Genomic DNA, 18,808 nt, shown 5'->3' with positions numbered 1-18,808 from the left:
TTTGGCAAAAGAAAAAAGTGCAAGCAGTGCAAAATGTGCAGGTAGATGAGGCTGTACTTGGCCAGCAGAATAATCTATTGTGTGCAGCCACATCATTTCGGCACTTCCACAGCATCAGCGTGTGGATAGAACAACTTTTATCAAGATGCACATTGCAATACCAGCAAAGCAGCTGCTGAAGACCCATTTTGACAATAACAGGATTACACGACACTTGGCCGGCCATCAGTTCACTTGACCTTAACCCTTGCAACTTCTGACTGTGGGGGGGGGGGGGGTATCTCAAAATGTTATGAAAAGTGGTCGGATTGCAAACTTTGGTGAATTTCCTCAGGAATATTAAAACGTGGGGACGCGTTTGATTTAATAAAGGTGAATTGCAAGCGCATTCACATCATGACCATGGCATATTCTGATCTGTTGTTAAACAAGAATTTTTGTGCTTTCACCTCATAGGCAGAACACAGACAACATATTTAACATTTCTTAAGTTGTAGTTATTTGTTCAATTACTTCACTTTTTGTGATGTTTCCATGAATTATGAAATCGTGTAATGTTATAATTATTTTGCCATGACTGGCTATTGTTTCCATTCTGCAAGCAAATTTCCCATGTGTTGGATGATGTCATTAAATTTATATTTTAGTCTTTTTTCCCCCCTTTACTTAATAAAATTATATTTCTTCAGGAATATATTCATGTCAATATTCAAGTCATTCTGACAATTTTTTTTCTTTTTTTTAGTGTTTTGAAATCAGAACCTTAGTTATAATCACCCTGTATATTGTAAATCATCGTTAATTAATCTGCATTATTTATGCTTCATTAAATACATTATATTCACCTAATTTTTATTATAGTTTTTGCAAAATAGCTTCCTAATTAAGCATACTGAAAGTAACTGGAGAAAACATTTTTATATCATATGAGTAATAATAACATTAAAAGAATTTTCAAGGACGAAGTAATCCATTGAGTTAAGCAAAAAATAATTAAATTGCAAAAGTTGGTTTTTGTTAAAATATAAGAAATATTTATTGATTAATTAAATATGGGAATAGTGTTAATTATATTAATAACATTTTATTTTAATTAATTATTAGAAGTTTGAATGATTTTTCAGAAATTTTATTGTTTTTAATGTTAATACTATTTAAAACAAAAAAAACCCAGTTTAAACCAAAAAAAACCCGGTTTTTTGGTTTTTTTCAAACAAACCAGTTGTTTTACCAACCCTGCTCTTAGGTGAGAGACCTTCCACCACAAAATGCTTTGATTAACAGAATCGAAGGCTTGACTTAGGTCAACGAAACACGCAAAAACTTTGCGAGCAGGTCTTTGAAGATGGATTTGAACAATAGAGCTAAGTGTGAAAATATGGTCAGTGCAACCCCTGTTCTTACGGAATGCGCTACTGAGATTCAGGGAGGATCCAGTTCTGTTCTGACCAATGATATAACCTTTTCATTAGTATAAGGGAGAAAAATTATGAGGTGCAATTCAAGAGAGATATAGCTCTGTAATTGCTCGGGTCCAACGGAGAGCCTTTTTTCATAATTGGTGAGATTATTATTTCGGACCAAGATCGAAAAATGCACAGCTTTCCAAAATGAAATTAAACAAGTTAATGAAGAATGTATGTCCGTCAGGAGGCAAATTCGTCAAGAATTCATTGGAGATGTTATCGCTCCCTGGGGCTTTATTAGACAATTATTATAACATTGTCAATGCACAGTAAGAGAAATCTGCCATTTTTGAAAGCTGTTTCATATGGGCTCAACAATAATTCATTTAGTTTTCCATTTTCCGGAGATGTTAATTAGTGAGCTCTGATAAGTGGAATTTGAGTATATTATTCATATTTTGTCTCATCTAACTTCAAATCACACACATCTTGTCATTCAACTGTGTCATGTCAATTTGCAAGCTCATTGTCATGTTAAGAAATCAAACTCCAGGCTAAATTTCATAGGTTGCAATTTTCGAAATTAACATTTCAAAACCATGTTATAGTGAAGACATGTAAAGTGAAAGATACCTGTATCAAAATTACTACAAAATATTCTTAACTTTTTGCTTTGACTAAATAACTAAATAAAACAACAGGCAAATGGACATCTGAAAGCTCTGAAATATGTTTTGGTGGTTCTATATATCAGTGGTTCCCAACCTGTAACATATTTCTGGGGTAACTGACAAGCTATTCAGTGAGTGGGGGGAAAATAATCAGCAATAGCAGAAAAAAATGAGTAAAACAATAAATATAAAAGTGCACAACATCAAGCTATGGTGCAAAATAAAATGGAATACATAAGCTTATGTATTTTAACGGATACGAAGGCCTTCTATATTTCTTGGAGTAAGCAACCCTCCTTCACATCACAAAGAGGTAAACATGTCTTCTACAGACTATGCAAGCCTGTACATCCACTAACATCTTACATTATTCCTTACAGACTTGCCAACATTTGGACGGAGGCTGTCGGTAGCAGCGTTAGCCAATACATATCTAGATCAGCATTTCTTAACTTTTTTTTACCCGCAGCCCCCTTTGGAGCATTTTTTTTTTCTCGTGGCTCCCCTGTCTTACCCAGAGTCTTCGACCCTCATCTAGAGGCAAGATCCTTTATACGTATTGAATGGATTTTTTCAGTGAATTTATGCTGAACGAAGATTTTGCAAATAAGATTGGCCTCCAGACCACTGGACTAGAATTTGTTGAGCTCCCCCCAAATCCAAGTTCTGTTCAGGACCGTCTCAACATCTAGGCAAAGTGATGCTATTGTAGTCCCATACTTAGCCGGAAATAAACAGCCTACATATTTCCTACTTATTTACAAAATTTATTTTACTATACAAAATATCATAAAGTGGGGGTCACTTATGGACATGACACCCCCCCCCCCGGCATGACCCCTCACAAGAGTGGGACTGACAGAGCTGCAGCCCGGGGCCTGATATGGTTTCATAATTTTGTTTTTCACACTATAAATTTAATATAGAGGAGGGGTCTGTAAAAAATCTAGCCGCGGACCTGCGAAAAACCCCATAGGTGGTGAGGCCCGGGTGGGTCCATGCCCTAACACGGCCCTGGTTTTGTGGGTGGTTTTGTTGGATTCTGTAAGTGTATAGTCACTAATATAAAAGCATTATTTCTTCACACCTTCATTTTCCTTCTCAGCTCTCTGCATCCCTCCAAACCACCTGTCATGGCCCCTTTCTAAATTTTCTTCTGTGGTCCCGTTGAAGTATCCCAGTACCACTGGGGGGCCATATGGCCTCCAGTTGAGAACCGCTGATCTAGATGCATATTTCAGCCCCTGAAATTCATTTTCACCCCCCCCCCCCCAAAATTTTCTTAGGGGGTGGAATACTCAAAATTTAATTTGATTTCTTTTTAAATATAGGCTCTGTACAAGACAATAAGCATAAAGTGAGCCAAGGGTTCAGAGGTTAGCTGTGTAGAAGCTCCAACTTGATTATACAGACTTTTATTTGTAACTTAGTTCTGATCCCTGTATAATGTTTTTGTTACCTACCTATATTTTTAAAAAAGAGGGTTGGCATCAAATCCTCCAGCCTTTTAGACGCAGTATCTGAGTTCAACTTTGTTGCAAGCATTTGTCTCTTAAAAGATATTTTGGACTTGGTCGACAAACTATCTGTTGCTTTTCAAGCAGACAACCTTAGTTTTACAACTCTTACTGAGAGATTGAAATTAACGAAATTCTGTATAGAAAAATTTCATAACAACCCTGGAATATGTTTGCAAGATTTCACTTCAAAATTCAAAAAAAAGAAATGAGTATTACAGACAAATAAAAATTAAAAACCCTCAAGTTAGATGAAAATTCAATGAAAGCAAAAACAGTTGTTAAACCATCTGGTTGAAAACTTGTACAAAAAGTTTGAAGAAAGTACAATGAACATTTTCATTGACTGACAATTCTGTACGAGTTCAGGCTTCTTCAATGTCAACTTTGGATGCCATCGAATGAATCCCACTGTACCAGTGATCTCCCGGTAGCTCGTCATGGAACTTAGTTCCTAAATTGTTTACGAAATTCGAATTATTATTTTCTTTTTTTTTTTTGATTCACTCTACCTTAACATTCAATCAGACTACACTTTGTATTATATGTGTTTCATTTTTGTGTATAATTTGTAACTTTTTTGGTTATTTGTTTTTTTTTTTTAAATATTGACATGTCACAATGAATAACTTTTTGTAAGCGCCAACATGGTCCATGTGATCCTTGGTGTTTCAAACACTTGATGATGTGTAATTATGTCATAAATTAATTAATTAAAAAAAATTATTTTCAGTTACATATGTCTGAACAAGTGTTTTCACCTCCACTTTATCACATGGGAATCCCATCTTGGATTAAGCAATGAGGCATTTAGCCAAACTCCATTTCTGCTGAAAGTTTGGTCGGGCGCCTTGCTCCAATTTTATCAATGTTTATCTCCCCCCCCCCCCTGCCCCTGATTCTGTTGTATATATTTGTGATGAACACACCGTAATGTTCCGTGCAAATATATGAGAATCTCAAATACAGGACCTGAAATCTTCCTTTATGGTTATATATATCAATTATTCCTTCTTTTTCTTTATCTTCCATTTCATTATACATAACTCAGCCATTTACATGCAGTGAAAATATTTGGTAATTTTTTTGTCTGATTTTTCAACAAAAACCCTACAGAAAATGTTAACAGCTAAACAGTTCATCCCAAGTATGCTGAAGTGATGTGATCATGCCCTTTTCTCTCTCTCTGAATTATCTTTTCTTCCCCTACAACAAGGATATACAAGGGTAGATTTAACCTATTCTTCCAAATGAAAGGGGGTGTAGACTAGCCCAAGTGAATCATGAAACACCCCGCCTATCTCAAACCATTTACAAGTTATAATGGATAATCGATTATGGAAAAAAATATGTGAAGTCTGAAAAAACAACAATTTGCAGAGTTTTTGAAAGACCACTAAGCAAACTAAGCACACATTTGAAAAAAGAAGAAAAAATGTTATAAGGTGACATCAATTTCATCAAAATATTTGGTTTTAACCCATTGACACTGGTTGGTAATAAAATTTGCCATTCAACATTTTAATTTTTTTCTTTCCCAATAAATGGCAGGAATGGTTCCACTCAGTATTTTTTCTTTCAAAAAATCAAAGTCGTCTTTAATGGGTTACTGGTGATCGACAAGCACTGAGAGATCGATGAAGTGAAAATCAAAGTGTCGCTAAAACTACTAAAATTACTTTGATGAACGCAGATTTCAGTGATGTATTGCAAACAAACAACTAAATATCTCATGAACTACACTCATGTCCATAAATTGAGGATAATGCCAGCTCTGGCAAATAAAGGTTCAGAAACAAAACAAACGTTACTTATTCATAAAGCCCATTTATTAAACAAAAGATAAAGAACAAAAACGATGGTGTATGTATGATACCATTCATAAAAACCATGATTTTTGCTCCCTGGAGCAATTGTAAAAAATATCTCCTTTACAAAAACTTACTATTACATGGTTGGTATGATGGTTAATGCATTGTATGTCTCCCATGCGATGAAATACAGTCCGTACAACGCCTAGGCATGCTGAGTATCAAATTATCGATCTGATCTTGGGGGAGATCACTCCACTCAGCAAGCAATGCTCTCCGAAGTTCCGGTACACATGTAGGAGGTGGTTGACGGGCTGCAACTCGTCGGCCAAGCATGTCCCACACATGCTCTATCGGATTCAAGTCAGGTGAGAATGCTGGCCATTCCATATGGGTTATATCGTCAGATTCAAGGCATTCGTTTACGATGTTTGCTCGGTGAGGACTGGCGTTGTCATCCATAAACACAAATTCTGCACCCATGGCACCCCTAAACAAACGTACATGTTGTTCCAGAATGATGTCCCGATAAATTTGGGCTTTCATGGTTCCGGTTTGAACATGCAGATCTGTTCTGGAAACCAGTATAATTCCACCCCAAACGAGCAATGCTGCACCACCGTAATGGTGTCGTTCAATGATGTTGTCTTGGTGGTAACGGGTACCTGGTGTTCTCCATATGAAAGTCAGACTTGAATCAGACTGCAAGCTAAACCTGGACTCGTCGGAAAACATCCCACAAGCCCACTGTGACGATGTCCACATTGCATGTTCTCTACTCCAGGCTAATCGCTGCCGACAGTGAGTTGCCGTGAGCGGAACACATCTGATAGGCCTGCGAGCATATAGACCAATATCTCCCAAACGTCTGTACACGGTTTGCCTTGAAACTGTGGTACCCGTGGCTGCAGATAACTGACGAGACAGGTCGGATGCTGTGCTCCATCTGCTTCTTTTGGCAGTTACTGCCAAATACCAGTCTTCATTTGGCGTTGTAACTTGGGGGCGACCTGTACTGTAACGTCTACTGACATTTCTGTTATCTTGGAATCGTTGCCAAAGCCTAGAGATGACACTTTGGGCAATTCCAAGTTCCTCAGATACTTCCATCTCTGTACGCCCACATTCCAGGCGGCCGATAATTCTACCACGTAAAAAATCATCCACATGCGTCCTCTGTGTCATAACTATTCGCTTATGGCACTGAGCGCCTTACAGAACTCTTGTGAACAATTTTACTTCTTTGCCACCATTCCTTATATACCCCCCTCTTACACTCTCGTCATTGTGACATACTATCGGCATCATCTGGTGGCTTCCTGAAACTTGCATATCATTCTTGCAGATGTGTGTGATAATTCTACAGGTGAAATTTTTACTTTAGATTTCACTTTCCGTGTGATTCTGAATTATCCTTAATTTATGGACATGAGTGTAGATGACCAATTTTTCTAGGCTCTTTTGAAAGCTGGTGGAATGGACAAGTTTTTGGCAAATTTGACTGATTGTAGCTAGAAGGGTGTTTGCAGAATTGGCAATTAAAAATTTTGGCACACAATTTGATTTTGAACCAAGCCAATCTTTCAGTGACTGTAGCTTGCCATTAAATCCAGATATTTCAATGAAATTAGTGTGACCTTATAGGATTTTTCTGTGCTTTCCAAATATGCTTGGTTTGTGTTTAGGTCTCTCAGAAACTTCACAAATACGGGCTTTTTCAGACTTCACATTTTTTTCCATAGTTGATTATTATCCACCATAACTCGTAAACGGTTCAAGATAGGACAAGGTTGGTAGGTTGTTTCATGATCCACTTCGGCTTGTTTATCACCCTCTTTCATTTGGCAGAATGGGTCGGATTATTAACCATGTATATTTCAATCAATAATAAATACCTGTACTTGTTCTCCAAGTTATCATTTATTTCTTTCAGTCTTCTAATGTCATCGTCCAATTTTTCAATTTTACTCCTTAGATCCTCAGACTAAAAAAAGTTGTAATGATAAAATTGCAAAATAAAATGAATAAAAATTATAAATGATATAACTTGAATATAATTATTGTAAATAATATTAGATAATAACAATACTAGAGCAAGTTTGTTGTTTTAGATAGAATGCTATTTCAGGTTGTTATATTAGATGACACAATAACATAGATTGAATAAGGAAACATTTGGGACTTATACCAGTCATTATAATAGAACAGTCATAATAAAGCATGGTTAATATAGCGAGAACTAACTAGTTTAGAACAGTACTTAATGATATTAATTTTAATAGTTTCAATTTTTGATTGCCTTGGAAAGCATATGCCTCTGGTTGCGCATGAAGTGTTGGATTTGGTATTGAAACTTCAAACAGTATTTAAACTTGTGGAATATAATTTTTGATATAAATTAAATTTTTTAGTGTGTTAAAACCCCTCCATCCCGGAGAAGATTTAAATAGAATCACCGGTTTTCACAGATGTTTAGTAAAAAAATCATAACTTTTAAACTAATCACTGAATTTTAATTTGTAATTTTTTATATTTATAAAATGAGGTCTTGTCTATAATATTATATAGTATCACTTAAAAATGTATATGATATTTTCTTTTGTAAATTGTTTTTTGTTTTTTCACTTCGCCGGCCGCCAAAAATCTGATTTATAACAGCCTCCTGGCTGTAACAAAAAACTACTAACTCGATTATACAGGGCATTTCAGCTCAAAGGGGCTTAAACACGCTCTTTGTAATCATAATTATACATGGCACTTTAGCTCAATGGGCTAACACATGCAAAAATATCTTGGATCCCCACATGTTGAACAGCAAACGATCATCACTCACAATAAAATATGATAAATGAAAATAATATAATAGTTGTGATTGTACAAAGCCACATTATTTCACTTTCAAATGATACCAAACACGCAGAGATCATGAAATAATATAATTAATTAAAAAATTAAGATATGAAGTTGGTCGCTGCTCGACATTGAGAGGTTAAAGATATGTGACCTCTAATGTCTGATGGCTCAAATAAAATTTAAAATTCTAAACAGCTATTTCATGGACTAATGTAATCCCTTCTTCAATGGAACAAAAAAATAGAAAATGTCTTATATACGACAGACTATTTACTTAAGCGAGCTCTCTGTCGGAGTTCCTTACAGCTGTGTGCAGTTTTTAATTTAATTTTTGAGCAATCAAACATCGAAACCTATCTTCAAATTTTATTATTCAAAATAGATTTTAGAATAAAGTAAATTGCAGTGCCTAACATCTTATGTGCAACAACCTAATAAATGTTCATGATAAAAATTATACAGACATAAAAAAAACAAGAAAGGTTATGACACAATAAGTCAATGCATGCTAACAGTGCATGAAAGCACATACCTTATCAATCTGAAAATGAAATTTTCCACCAGAATGCAGCATGAAAAAAAAAAAGACAAATGAAATGAATAATATAATTGATTATTAATTATAATAATATAATGAATAAAATAATGTCATAACACAAATGAATGTGTTATGACACTTATCAACAAAAGTTATACACAGAATATAGGCCTAAATTACTTTCAACAGGCTGTTAGCAAATAAGGAATAGCAAAATGAATAAAATAAAAGGAATTCACAAAACCACACATATAACAAGATTGTTTAATTTCATTAAAATAGCCAAATTACTTAGAAAAAAAATGAAATACATTAAAAGGAAAACTATAAACATAAATGCAGTTATTTTACTGTTGAAATGTAACTCCAAAGTTTCAACAGAATGCCCCAAAAATGACTGGTCTAATTGAAAATGAATCTAAAAGAACTGGAAATGATAGAAATGCATCGTTTGCTGCACTGCACTTGTGGTAAACAGTAAATTTTCAGTCACACACAGAATTTAAAAATTAGTAACAAAGTTTGTAACAGATGACACAGCAGTCTGGGAAAAACCCAGATAAGGTACTTTCAAAATACAGTCGGACCCGCTTATAACAAAGTCGACAGAAACCAGAAATTTGTTCGTTATATGCAAACTTTATTATATCCATACTGGCTTGTAAAATAGTACAATTAAGCAAAATGAAAAATAATTTAGCACACCAGTCTCGTGTGTGTGTGATCTTCCTCAATGACACAATCTTTTCTGAAATGGTGGCTCTTGTTCATGAGCAAGCCCCTGAAGTCATGTTCAATATAATGCAATCAATCCAGTTTTCTCCAAGCAGAATTTAACAAAAAAATTCAAGCACACATACGAGTGGTTAAAATGCTGCATTTAGTTTTGTATCGTAAACAGTCACGTTCGGAAGGGTGTTTATTTTTCAAGTTAGGCACGCTGACCGAAGACTGTAGGGTGGAATATTATTCACAATTTCACAGCACGTGTTAGGTGAAAGAGATGGTAAAAAACCCATCAGCTCAGTTGTGATAATGTGAAAATAAATTAAGCTCAAAGTTTTGCTCGCAATATGAATCATCACTAGTTAATCGAATCAAAATTTTTTCTCGTTAACCGAAGTTCCACTGTATATGCCTAATAAGCATGACAAATATGAAGTCTTTTCTTTATGTAGGGGTCCTGTTCAGTGGAACATACGTACAGTATTTCCTTCTCACTTTTTTTCAAAGTAATATAGACTTTGCAATATCAAAGTAATATTGCACCGAAAGCACTTTGAGATATTTATTTTGAATTGCACATTTATACAAATTAATATATCTGTAAAAACTGACATAATGCTCAGCATAAATCATAGTTGTTTGATGAAACTAAATTCAGGCATGCTAAAGTAGGAGTTCCTACATCAATAGACTCAAAATGTCTTATAAATGCAGTTAGAGAAACATTTTATAGCCGTGATGATATTACGGAAGAGTAGATGACTTTGCCCAATAATAATAAGGCAAATACCAGGATTTGCCTTATTCGTTGACGATTTTTAGTGCTGATATTACTCTCAAACACCAAAATCTGTACTGAATAGAAACAGATATCTGACATACCTCATCATTGTTGTTAATTCCAAAATTTCGGGACATCAACCTGAAAAGAAATTTTAAAAATGTTTGCATGAAACTATAGTACATGGCAAATACTTTACTAGAATTACTTTTGCAAGGCATATAAGGGACATTATATTACATATTTTTACATGCAAAGAAAAGTGAAGTCTAAAATTAGACCATTATAAATACTATGAACAAAAAAAAATTGCATTTTTCAAATAATACTGTACATACTGGTAATCACCAGAATATGTGAACCCTATGAATGGCAAATGATTTGGAGCAAAAGCTTTAGATGATGGGAATGTTTCTTCTGTGCTATCTTTTTCGATTTCATCAAAATTACTTGTATCGTCATCCGACATCAAGTCTGGTACCACAGGAGGGACACCTAGTCAATTGACATAATAATGGAAATTTTAAGGAATAATGAACTTACAATATCTCATCCACAAATATAAAAACGATTCGAAAATGTTATAGATAACTTACACTCCCTGATATTATCAAAACTCCATTGATCATTTTTAAAAAATGGGTGTCTTTTAATTTCATCTACACCATTTCTCCCGAGGCGCACTGTCCTGTAAAAATATAAATTATAAAAAGTTGATGGAATCTTATACTGTAGAAAGTATCTAAGGCAAAAGCAATTTCATATAGTTTAATATTTGTCATGCATGAATTAACTAACCTGTCAGTAAGAAATGAGCTTATCAAATTTTTTGCTTCTACTGATATTGAAACATCTTCTGCGAAATTTAAAGAATTTTTGAAATCCATAATTTTTCCATATGTTCCAACTAATGATTCTGCATAAAAAGGGGTGTCACCTGCCAAGAAAATATTTGAATTACATTTAAAATAAAAAGTATTTTTCCTATATGATCAAACATTAAAAAAGACACATTGCGAAATTAAGCAATTTGAATAGTTACGCATATATTAGAATATCTATCTATCTATCTATCTATCTCTCTCTCTCTCTCTCTCTCTCTCTCTCTCTCTCTCTCTCTATATATATATATATATATATATATATATATATATATATGAGGCTGTTGGATATTCTTTACTTGTTAACTAGAAGACCCTAGAAGACTTGTTAACTAGAATTGCTTCATTATGAGGACTTGAATGAACTGACTAGAGGCTTAAAGTCCAATCCGCACCTTCTCGTGGTGCAGCATGTAAGTAGTCATGTTTAACACATGGTGAATGGATGCGGATGGGCTTCCTCCAACCTGCACTGGCCAGTGATAATCATTAATAAATAAGAAATTAACTAAATAAAATTAATTTTTATTTTTAAATTATTTAAAAATATTTTATTTATTATTTAAAATTAATAAAAACTAATAAAAAATAATAAAATTAATTAAATAAAACTATTTTGAATAGAAATTATTGGTTGAAGATTAGTAAGGTAGTCGCTTCCCCAAGCAAGAAGACTGTGCATTAGATGGGAATGGAAAAACGCATAGTAAAGTGTTAATATTAAAAGGTGTTAGTTGAACATTGTTTTATGTAATAGAATTTGTAAAGCATAAATCTAAGTTTATTTAATAAATATTTGACATGCGATTTCCATTTCATATCTTGGTCAATATGCAAACCTAAATATTTTATTGCACTGACTTGCTCTAGATGTAATTGGGGTAGAGAAGACTTACATGAGAATATCATCAAGAAAATATATGACAAAGCAACTGCAACGATTCATTTGGATAAAGAAAAAGCAAAGATTAAACTTGGAAAAGGAGTCAGACAGGGTGATAATATCTCACCAAAACTCTTTACCGCTGTTTTAGATGAAGTATTCAGAAAACTGGATAGGGATAAAAGAGAAATTAAAAATTAAATGGAGAATTTCTCAACCATTTGCATTTTGCAGATGACATTGTTGTTATCAGCAGTAATCCAAATGAAATAGAAGAATTGATACACGAGCTGGTGAAAGTAAGTATTCAGGTGTGCTTGAAAATTAATCTGCAAAATACTGAAGTCATGTTCAACCTGTTTGCATTGAAGAGGACAATCTTGCTCAACAACACAGAGATAGAAGTAGAAAGCTATGTATACCTGGGACAAGAAATTACCATGGACAACGGAATCATTAATGAAATAAACAGAAGGATCAGGATTGGATGGAGCACTTTTGGCAAAAACTAATTCTGAAGAGTGACATGCCATTATACCTGAAAGGAAAAGTTTTTAACCAGTGTGTGCTATCCCAGCAGTGAGTTATGGAGCTGAAACATGGGCACTTACAAGCAAGACAATACAAAGGCCACAGACAACACAAAAGAGCATGGAAAGATGCATGTTAGGCCTCACAAGAAGAGACAGAAAACGAATCACTTGGATAAGGAATCACACAAAGGTATATGATACAGAAAGAATTAAACGTTTTAAATAGAAATTTAAATAGAAATTGAGAGAAGACAGGACAACAGATGGACCACAAGTATTCTAGATCGGTACCCCAGCGTGGTGTTAAACATCCGAGATGATGTCCCCACGCACGATGGATTGACTAGATGAGGAAAGTGGCTGGAGTCAACTGGATGGCTAAAGCATCAGATATCTGCAAACTTCTGCTGTTTTTATTTTTTTAACTAAGATGAATATTTTTACCCAAATTCTGTTTCTGCTTTTTCCAACACACGCACATCGGCCATTTTCTTTCTTCGACCACTTTATTTTCCCCCCAATGTGTTGTTGATGTCCACTGTGCTTTTATTTATCTCTATTATTTTCTGTAATTATCTAAGTGAATTTCCAAACATGCCAAAAATGTCAAGTGATGTGACAGGTGCAAATGAAAACATAACGCTTTAAGTAGGCTATATGTGAGAAAATTTGAACTTTTGAAAAAGCTAGAGCATGAACACTGGTACAAATGCTATGTGAAGAATATGGAATCTATCATTTACCATCTTCAAAAAATTTGTATATAATTTTCTGTGGTTTTCTGATCCAAGCAATGTCTACAAAATATTTAAAGAGTAAGTATGGGGGGGATCTTTTTACTACCAACCATATGTAAATTAGAAATTATGGTTTAAAATACAATTATCAGTTGTTATATGCATGTATATTGCTTTATTAATTTTCTTTTAAAGGAAAATATGAATCAAAGAGGCATATAACTGTTTAAATATGAAAACTTAGCAAATAAACAACTAGATCTATGATCCTGAATCACCTAGGTCCCTCGGAAGTCTGGATTAGAGAGGTTCTACTGTATTATTTTTCTTATTTTTCAATCTGACTATCCTCATCATATTTTAAAACCATACAGTGCAATTTATCTAAACAAAAATTCTATTTACCTGAAAAAAAAATTTATGAATTTATTTTAGTAAGAAAAATCAATAATTTTTTGCACATTTTATTGTTTAAACATATCCCTCAAAGCAGAATATGCCAAAACTTGTGATGTACGTTGCAGAGCAATCAGTGCCACTGGAGAACAACCTGGAAGAATTTTAAGAAAAAGTGAAGAAAACACAATTATGGGAGTTTTCACTGAAGAACATTTCCAGTCAGCCGAGAGCTCGTTGCAGAACAATGCAAAACATTCTGCTTTGTGGAACATATCAGCCACCATTATTAATTTATTATCATACAAACACAACGCTCAATGAATAAAAAATCTTACGACCAATGTTTATAAGAAAGCTTTTTGCATAGATAACAGCATTTAGGCATAGAATTTATAAGCTCATCAGAATCAAGAGGCTTTTACTCCCAGACCAGGTAGATGGGAATGTGGGTTAGTTAAGGATGATTACAACAGTATTGATGGGGAATTATACCCACCACTGAACCTCTGACTTGGATGGCTTCTTGATTGACCCTAAACAACAGGGCAAATTAAAATGTGTGCAAATAAATACCAAGAGCTTGGGTAATAAGAAAGATTTTTTAGAAACTGATAGCTGTGGAGGGCCTAGATATTATAACCATAACAGAATATTGAGCAAAGTATAGGGATCAATCATTCTTACACATCTCAGGATGTGATACTTTAAGAAGTAGATTTGATAAGAAAGGAGGTGGAGTCTTGATTTACATGAAACATTACATGTTAGCACACTCGAGAATGTAACATACAAAGTAGTGATATTGAAACTACATTGGTTGAGCTTGAAAACAAAAATGTTCATAAGCTTATTGTAGGAGTTCGTTATATTCCAAAGAATAGTGATCTGAACTACATCTCCAAACTTCATGAGAAAAATCCCTACATGTGTAAGCATAAGAGGGTTGTCATATTAGGGGATTTCAATTACCCAGGTATCAATTGGGAGAACCTATTGGCTAGAAATCAATATGAGAAAAGCTTTCTTAACTTGGTATCGATAATTTTTTTATATCAAAAGGTATCAGAAGACACTAGGGGTACTTCGCAATTAAAAGATGGGGCCCATATAAAAAATTAAATTTTGTATATTGGTACATATACAAACCCTGGTAAACAAAATGATATATCTAAATAGGCTTATTATTTGAATACAGAATATGGAAACACACGTGATGAAGCTTTTAGTGGCATAAAAAATAGAGAATTTTGACAAATGACCTTTTGCATGTACGACAACAAAATACTCAAAAAAACATTTGTTAAAAAGTGTTGTATGGAAGTTTCTATATAAAAAAGCTTCTATGCATACATCTAACTATACAGAATCAAAATTATTACCATGTAACATTTCGTACAGAACAACACCAACTGACCACCAGTCACATTCTCTTCCATAGCATCCCTCACCACCTTGTGATTTCAAAACCTCAGGAGAAATGTAATCAGGAGTACCTACAGCAGTATCGGATCTAATCAAACCATCCTGATTTGAATTTTTTAAAAAAGGAAAAGGTCAGTGGAAAATAAATACCAGATTAACAAGCACAACATCTCATGTTGCAAAGCCAAAAAAATTATAAATAACTACTGCGTATAAAATAATTAAGCACTACAAATACAAAGAAAAATCTGAAAGAATAGTCATAAAAGAAAAGTTATCATAATGTGAAGCAGGACAATGGAAAACATGTGCATTTGATGTAACTTACAGGACCCATTTTCATGCATGTTCCAAAGTCTGCCAGCTTCAGATGCCCATGTTGATCTAACAGCATATTGTCAGGTTTCACATCTCTTTAATAATGAAAAATATAAAATAACAAATTCATAAGTTTTTAATAGGCAAAACACCCTGCAAAAAAACTGGCTTAAATTCAAAATTAAGGGGTAAATCTAAAGGCTTAAATACACTGATGTGGAATGTTAGATTTTATTTCGAAAAATTGACTATGCAAATTACAATATAATATTCTAGTATCAACCAATTAAATAGCATTTCCACTGTTTAAAATCAGTTCTAAACAATAGCAAGCATTTTCTAACAAATATTTGTCGAATGAATGAAGGTTCAATTCCATCTTGGAAAGTGCAGCAAATATGCAGATGCAGTGCTTGTATTGAACTTCACTGAGTTTTTTCATTATTTTTTTGCAGTTATTATAACTTTATTTTGTAATCGAATGAAATAATTCACATTCAGTCTTTCACACATAACCTTTATCAGGTATACAATAATTGCAGATTTTAGCATAAGGTAATATTTAGAAACAAACATTAACTTATCATTTTGTATGCTAATGCATATGTTACCAGCAAAGTATGAAATTCTGCATTCTTTAGAATGGCTGGTTTCAGGCACAGTGAAATACTGGTTTTTAACATTATTTATAACAGAAAAATATTTGGTATCCAGCCAAATCAGCTCTTCTACTAAATATTGCGTTAGGCCAAATATTTGTTAGGTATTCAGCCAAATATCTGTGCTTTAACCCTTTGTCGGGTGCAATACAAATCCAAACACATTTGAGTGCAACCCATCTTTGAGATTAAAAATTAAATATTTATTTAGGCTTGAGAGAAAGCTTATCAAACCAAACTCTTTACTCAAACAAGGTTATATTTGCATTTTTAAGTAACTTTTTTTAAATTTTTTATTTAAAAAAGGTTAAATTTTAAGGGAAATTTTTAAAATTTGGAAATCGAAAATACCTAGGCAATCAGGCACAACTCATTTACCAGATTATGTGATTCTCACAGAAACCAGCAGTGCACTGGACAAGAAACAACGATACCTTTGTGTGAGTGGTGGGGAGTCACATGAAGCTAATTAAAGGCCCACCCTTTTCTTGGTACACCCCACTCTTCGGCGCAGGAAAAAATGGGTGCTTCATCTCACAGATTAAATGTGTGAGATGGAGGGTCAAACAAATCCCTTAAATCATGACAACATTTTTATCTGAGCCTAAAATTTTCTATGTAATGCTTCGTAAATTGGAGAACCTGAGATGTAAACAAAATTTTCTGAATTTCAGCATGTCTACCAAAACCAAAAGTGTCAATAAATTCTGGAAAAAATAGGGGCAAAAAAATTATTTTGTACCTTTATTTCCCAGGAATTAAAAAAACTTCTTGGCATTTTTTCTGGTTTGTTAAGCCCTAGTATAAGAATACCAATTGTCTTTGAAAAATACTTATATTAGATGACTGGTTATAAATACTGATTAGTTTTATAACCAGTCATCTGGCCAATTAATTTTCTTTTGTGCTACCTGCGATACCCCTTTTTATGAAGAGGCATACATTTTTTCTCCTTTTTTTCTTGTTCGAAGTTTGAAGCAATTAAAATATATTTTTCGATTGATTTTTTTGAAAACATCAAAACTGCTGTTTTTGATGTATATTTGAAATCATAAGAATAATAATAAAAGCTAATTAGTAAAACTAATTTGTCTTCTAAATAGAAGTGTTGAATTCTTAATAAACTAAATGCAATGATAACATGGGTTGTTCAAGTTCAAAATGAATGCAGGAGAATATTTCTCCGTAATGAATGTTAAAAATGATGAATTGAAATTTATAAAATGACATGTAAATCTTATATTTGTCTTTATATGTTTAATTATGAGATAGAATATATAAAGGCTATATATAATGCTTGAGGATGAAGTCTTAAAAAAAGAAGTGAAGATAATAGTAATAATCCCCAGACTTTGAAATATAATTGTTCATCTCTATTTAGTAGCAAGATAATAAAATAGAAGAATGCAGCAGCTGTATGACAAATAATTCTGTCATATCCATGTTGTCTAGGAGCACAACAGGGTTTAAGCTAGATAAAAAATTCATTCAGCAAAAAAGCAAAAATGGGGGAAAAGCTTTAGCAAAATTATAAAATGCTAATGATTGATGGTTAGATGTCTACTCGTTTTGTACCTCCTGTACGCATTTTTGCGAAAAATGCGACCGTAGCTTAAACCCTGGAGCATAATGTATTCCATGGTTTTTTTGGGAAGGGAAGGTGCAACTATGTGAATCTCTTTATTGTACGCTACATAATGATGTAGTACCAGGTGTATTTATCTTCAAATTGCATTGGTCTTTATGATGTCAACTTCAAACTGAGAGAATTGAGTCTGATCAAACCTATTTCTGGGCGAAAAAAAAAATTATAATTGTGTAAAAAGAAAGTACCGACAAAAGTGGGAGATATGATTGTAAAACTAAAGGCAAATCAATCACTGTTTACATGTTTGCTGGCTGTGTCAAGAAGTTGACCTGATATCAATCTGAAGGAGACACTGGGTACTTGTGAATTTTCTGCTTTTGCATGTTCAATGTTTGCCTTGAATGGTACACAGTTATTGTGTGCCAATAAATCTAAATTGATGAAACTACTGAAGTAGAAGTCCTCAACCTTTTTCCAGTCGCGAGCACTGCCTGTATCTATCATCAAAAGAGCACCCTTACTGCAAGTTTAACATACAAATGTATGAAATGATGATTTCAATCCTTGAATGCAATTCCTCCAAGGTGTTTAATTTGCATGTTGATCAAGTGCTCGTGAGCATGAAATCAGTCACGAGCATTTTGGGTACATCACAGAGTGTCCTGGTACTCGCTAGCAACGGGTTGAAGTTGCCTGTACTAGAGGATCAAGCCGCTGCTACTGGTGAAGTGGCACAAGACGTAACTGATACCTCACAACTACCAACAAATCAGATACCTATCACCTCAAGTAGTTTTTCTGTGGTACATGCACCTATGCAACTCACTACAGCAGTACTTGATAGTATGGCAGAAGTGCAAGACATGAAAAATTCACCTGCAGTGATCTTGCTAATAAATTTAACAGGAAACTGAAATGTAAATATCACAGTACAATGAAATGCACTTGGTCTTTGGCCCATACAGAGAACATTCACTGAAATCTTCCATGCATCAGAAAAGAACTGGCAACACACAACCCATCCAGTACAAGAACAGTGATATAACGTACATTGAAAATTCTTCTATGAAGTTATCAATATCTCA

At 33.8% G+C, this 18,808-nt stretch overlaps 1 protein-coding gene across 1 annotated transcript in view; it reads right to left on the bottom strand.

The window, feature by feature from the left end:
* The window catches only part of Rok (Rho associated coiled-coil containing protein kinase), a 165,018-nt gene that overhangs the window by 79,520 nt on the left and 66,690 nt on the right, over positions 1–18,808 (bottom strand). The window contains exons 9-16 of the mRNA XM_089233880.1: positions 15,487–15,571; positions 15,116–15,260; positions 11,102–11,240; positions 10,900–10,991; positions 10,642–10,798; positions 10,336–10,444; positions 8,791–8,850; positions 7,301–7,389 (exon numbers count right to left, since the gene is read on the bottom strand). Of these exons, the coding sequence (XP_089090006.1) occupies positions 7,301–7,389; positions 8,791–8,850; positions 10,336–10,444; positions 10,642–10,798; positions 10,900–10,991; positions 11,102–11,240; positions 15,116–15,260; positions 15,487–15,571 (876 nt within the window). The remainder of the gene's footprint in view (positions 1–7,300; positions 7,390–8,790; positions 8,851–10,335; positions 10,445–10,641; positions 10,799–10,899; positions 10,992–11,101; positions 11,241–15,115; positions 15,261–15,486; positions 15,572–18,808) is intronic.

Source organism: Pholcus phalangioides, unplaced genomic scaffold, assembly GCF_987345545.1.
Source record: "Pholcus phalangioides strain wild (caught in Gottingen) unplaced genomic scaffold, Ppha-v1.0 ptg000007l_1, whole genome shotgun sequence".
Lineage (NCBI taxonomy): Eukaryota > Metazoa > Arthropoda > Arachnida > Araneae > Pholcidae > Pholcus > Pholcus phalangioides.
The sequence above is the reverse complement of the archived record's forward strand: the minus strand, read 5'-3'. Positions and strand labels throughout refer to the sequence as shown.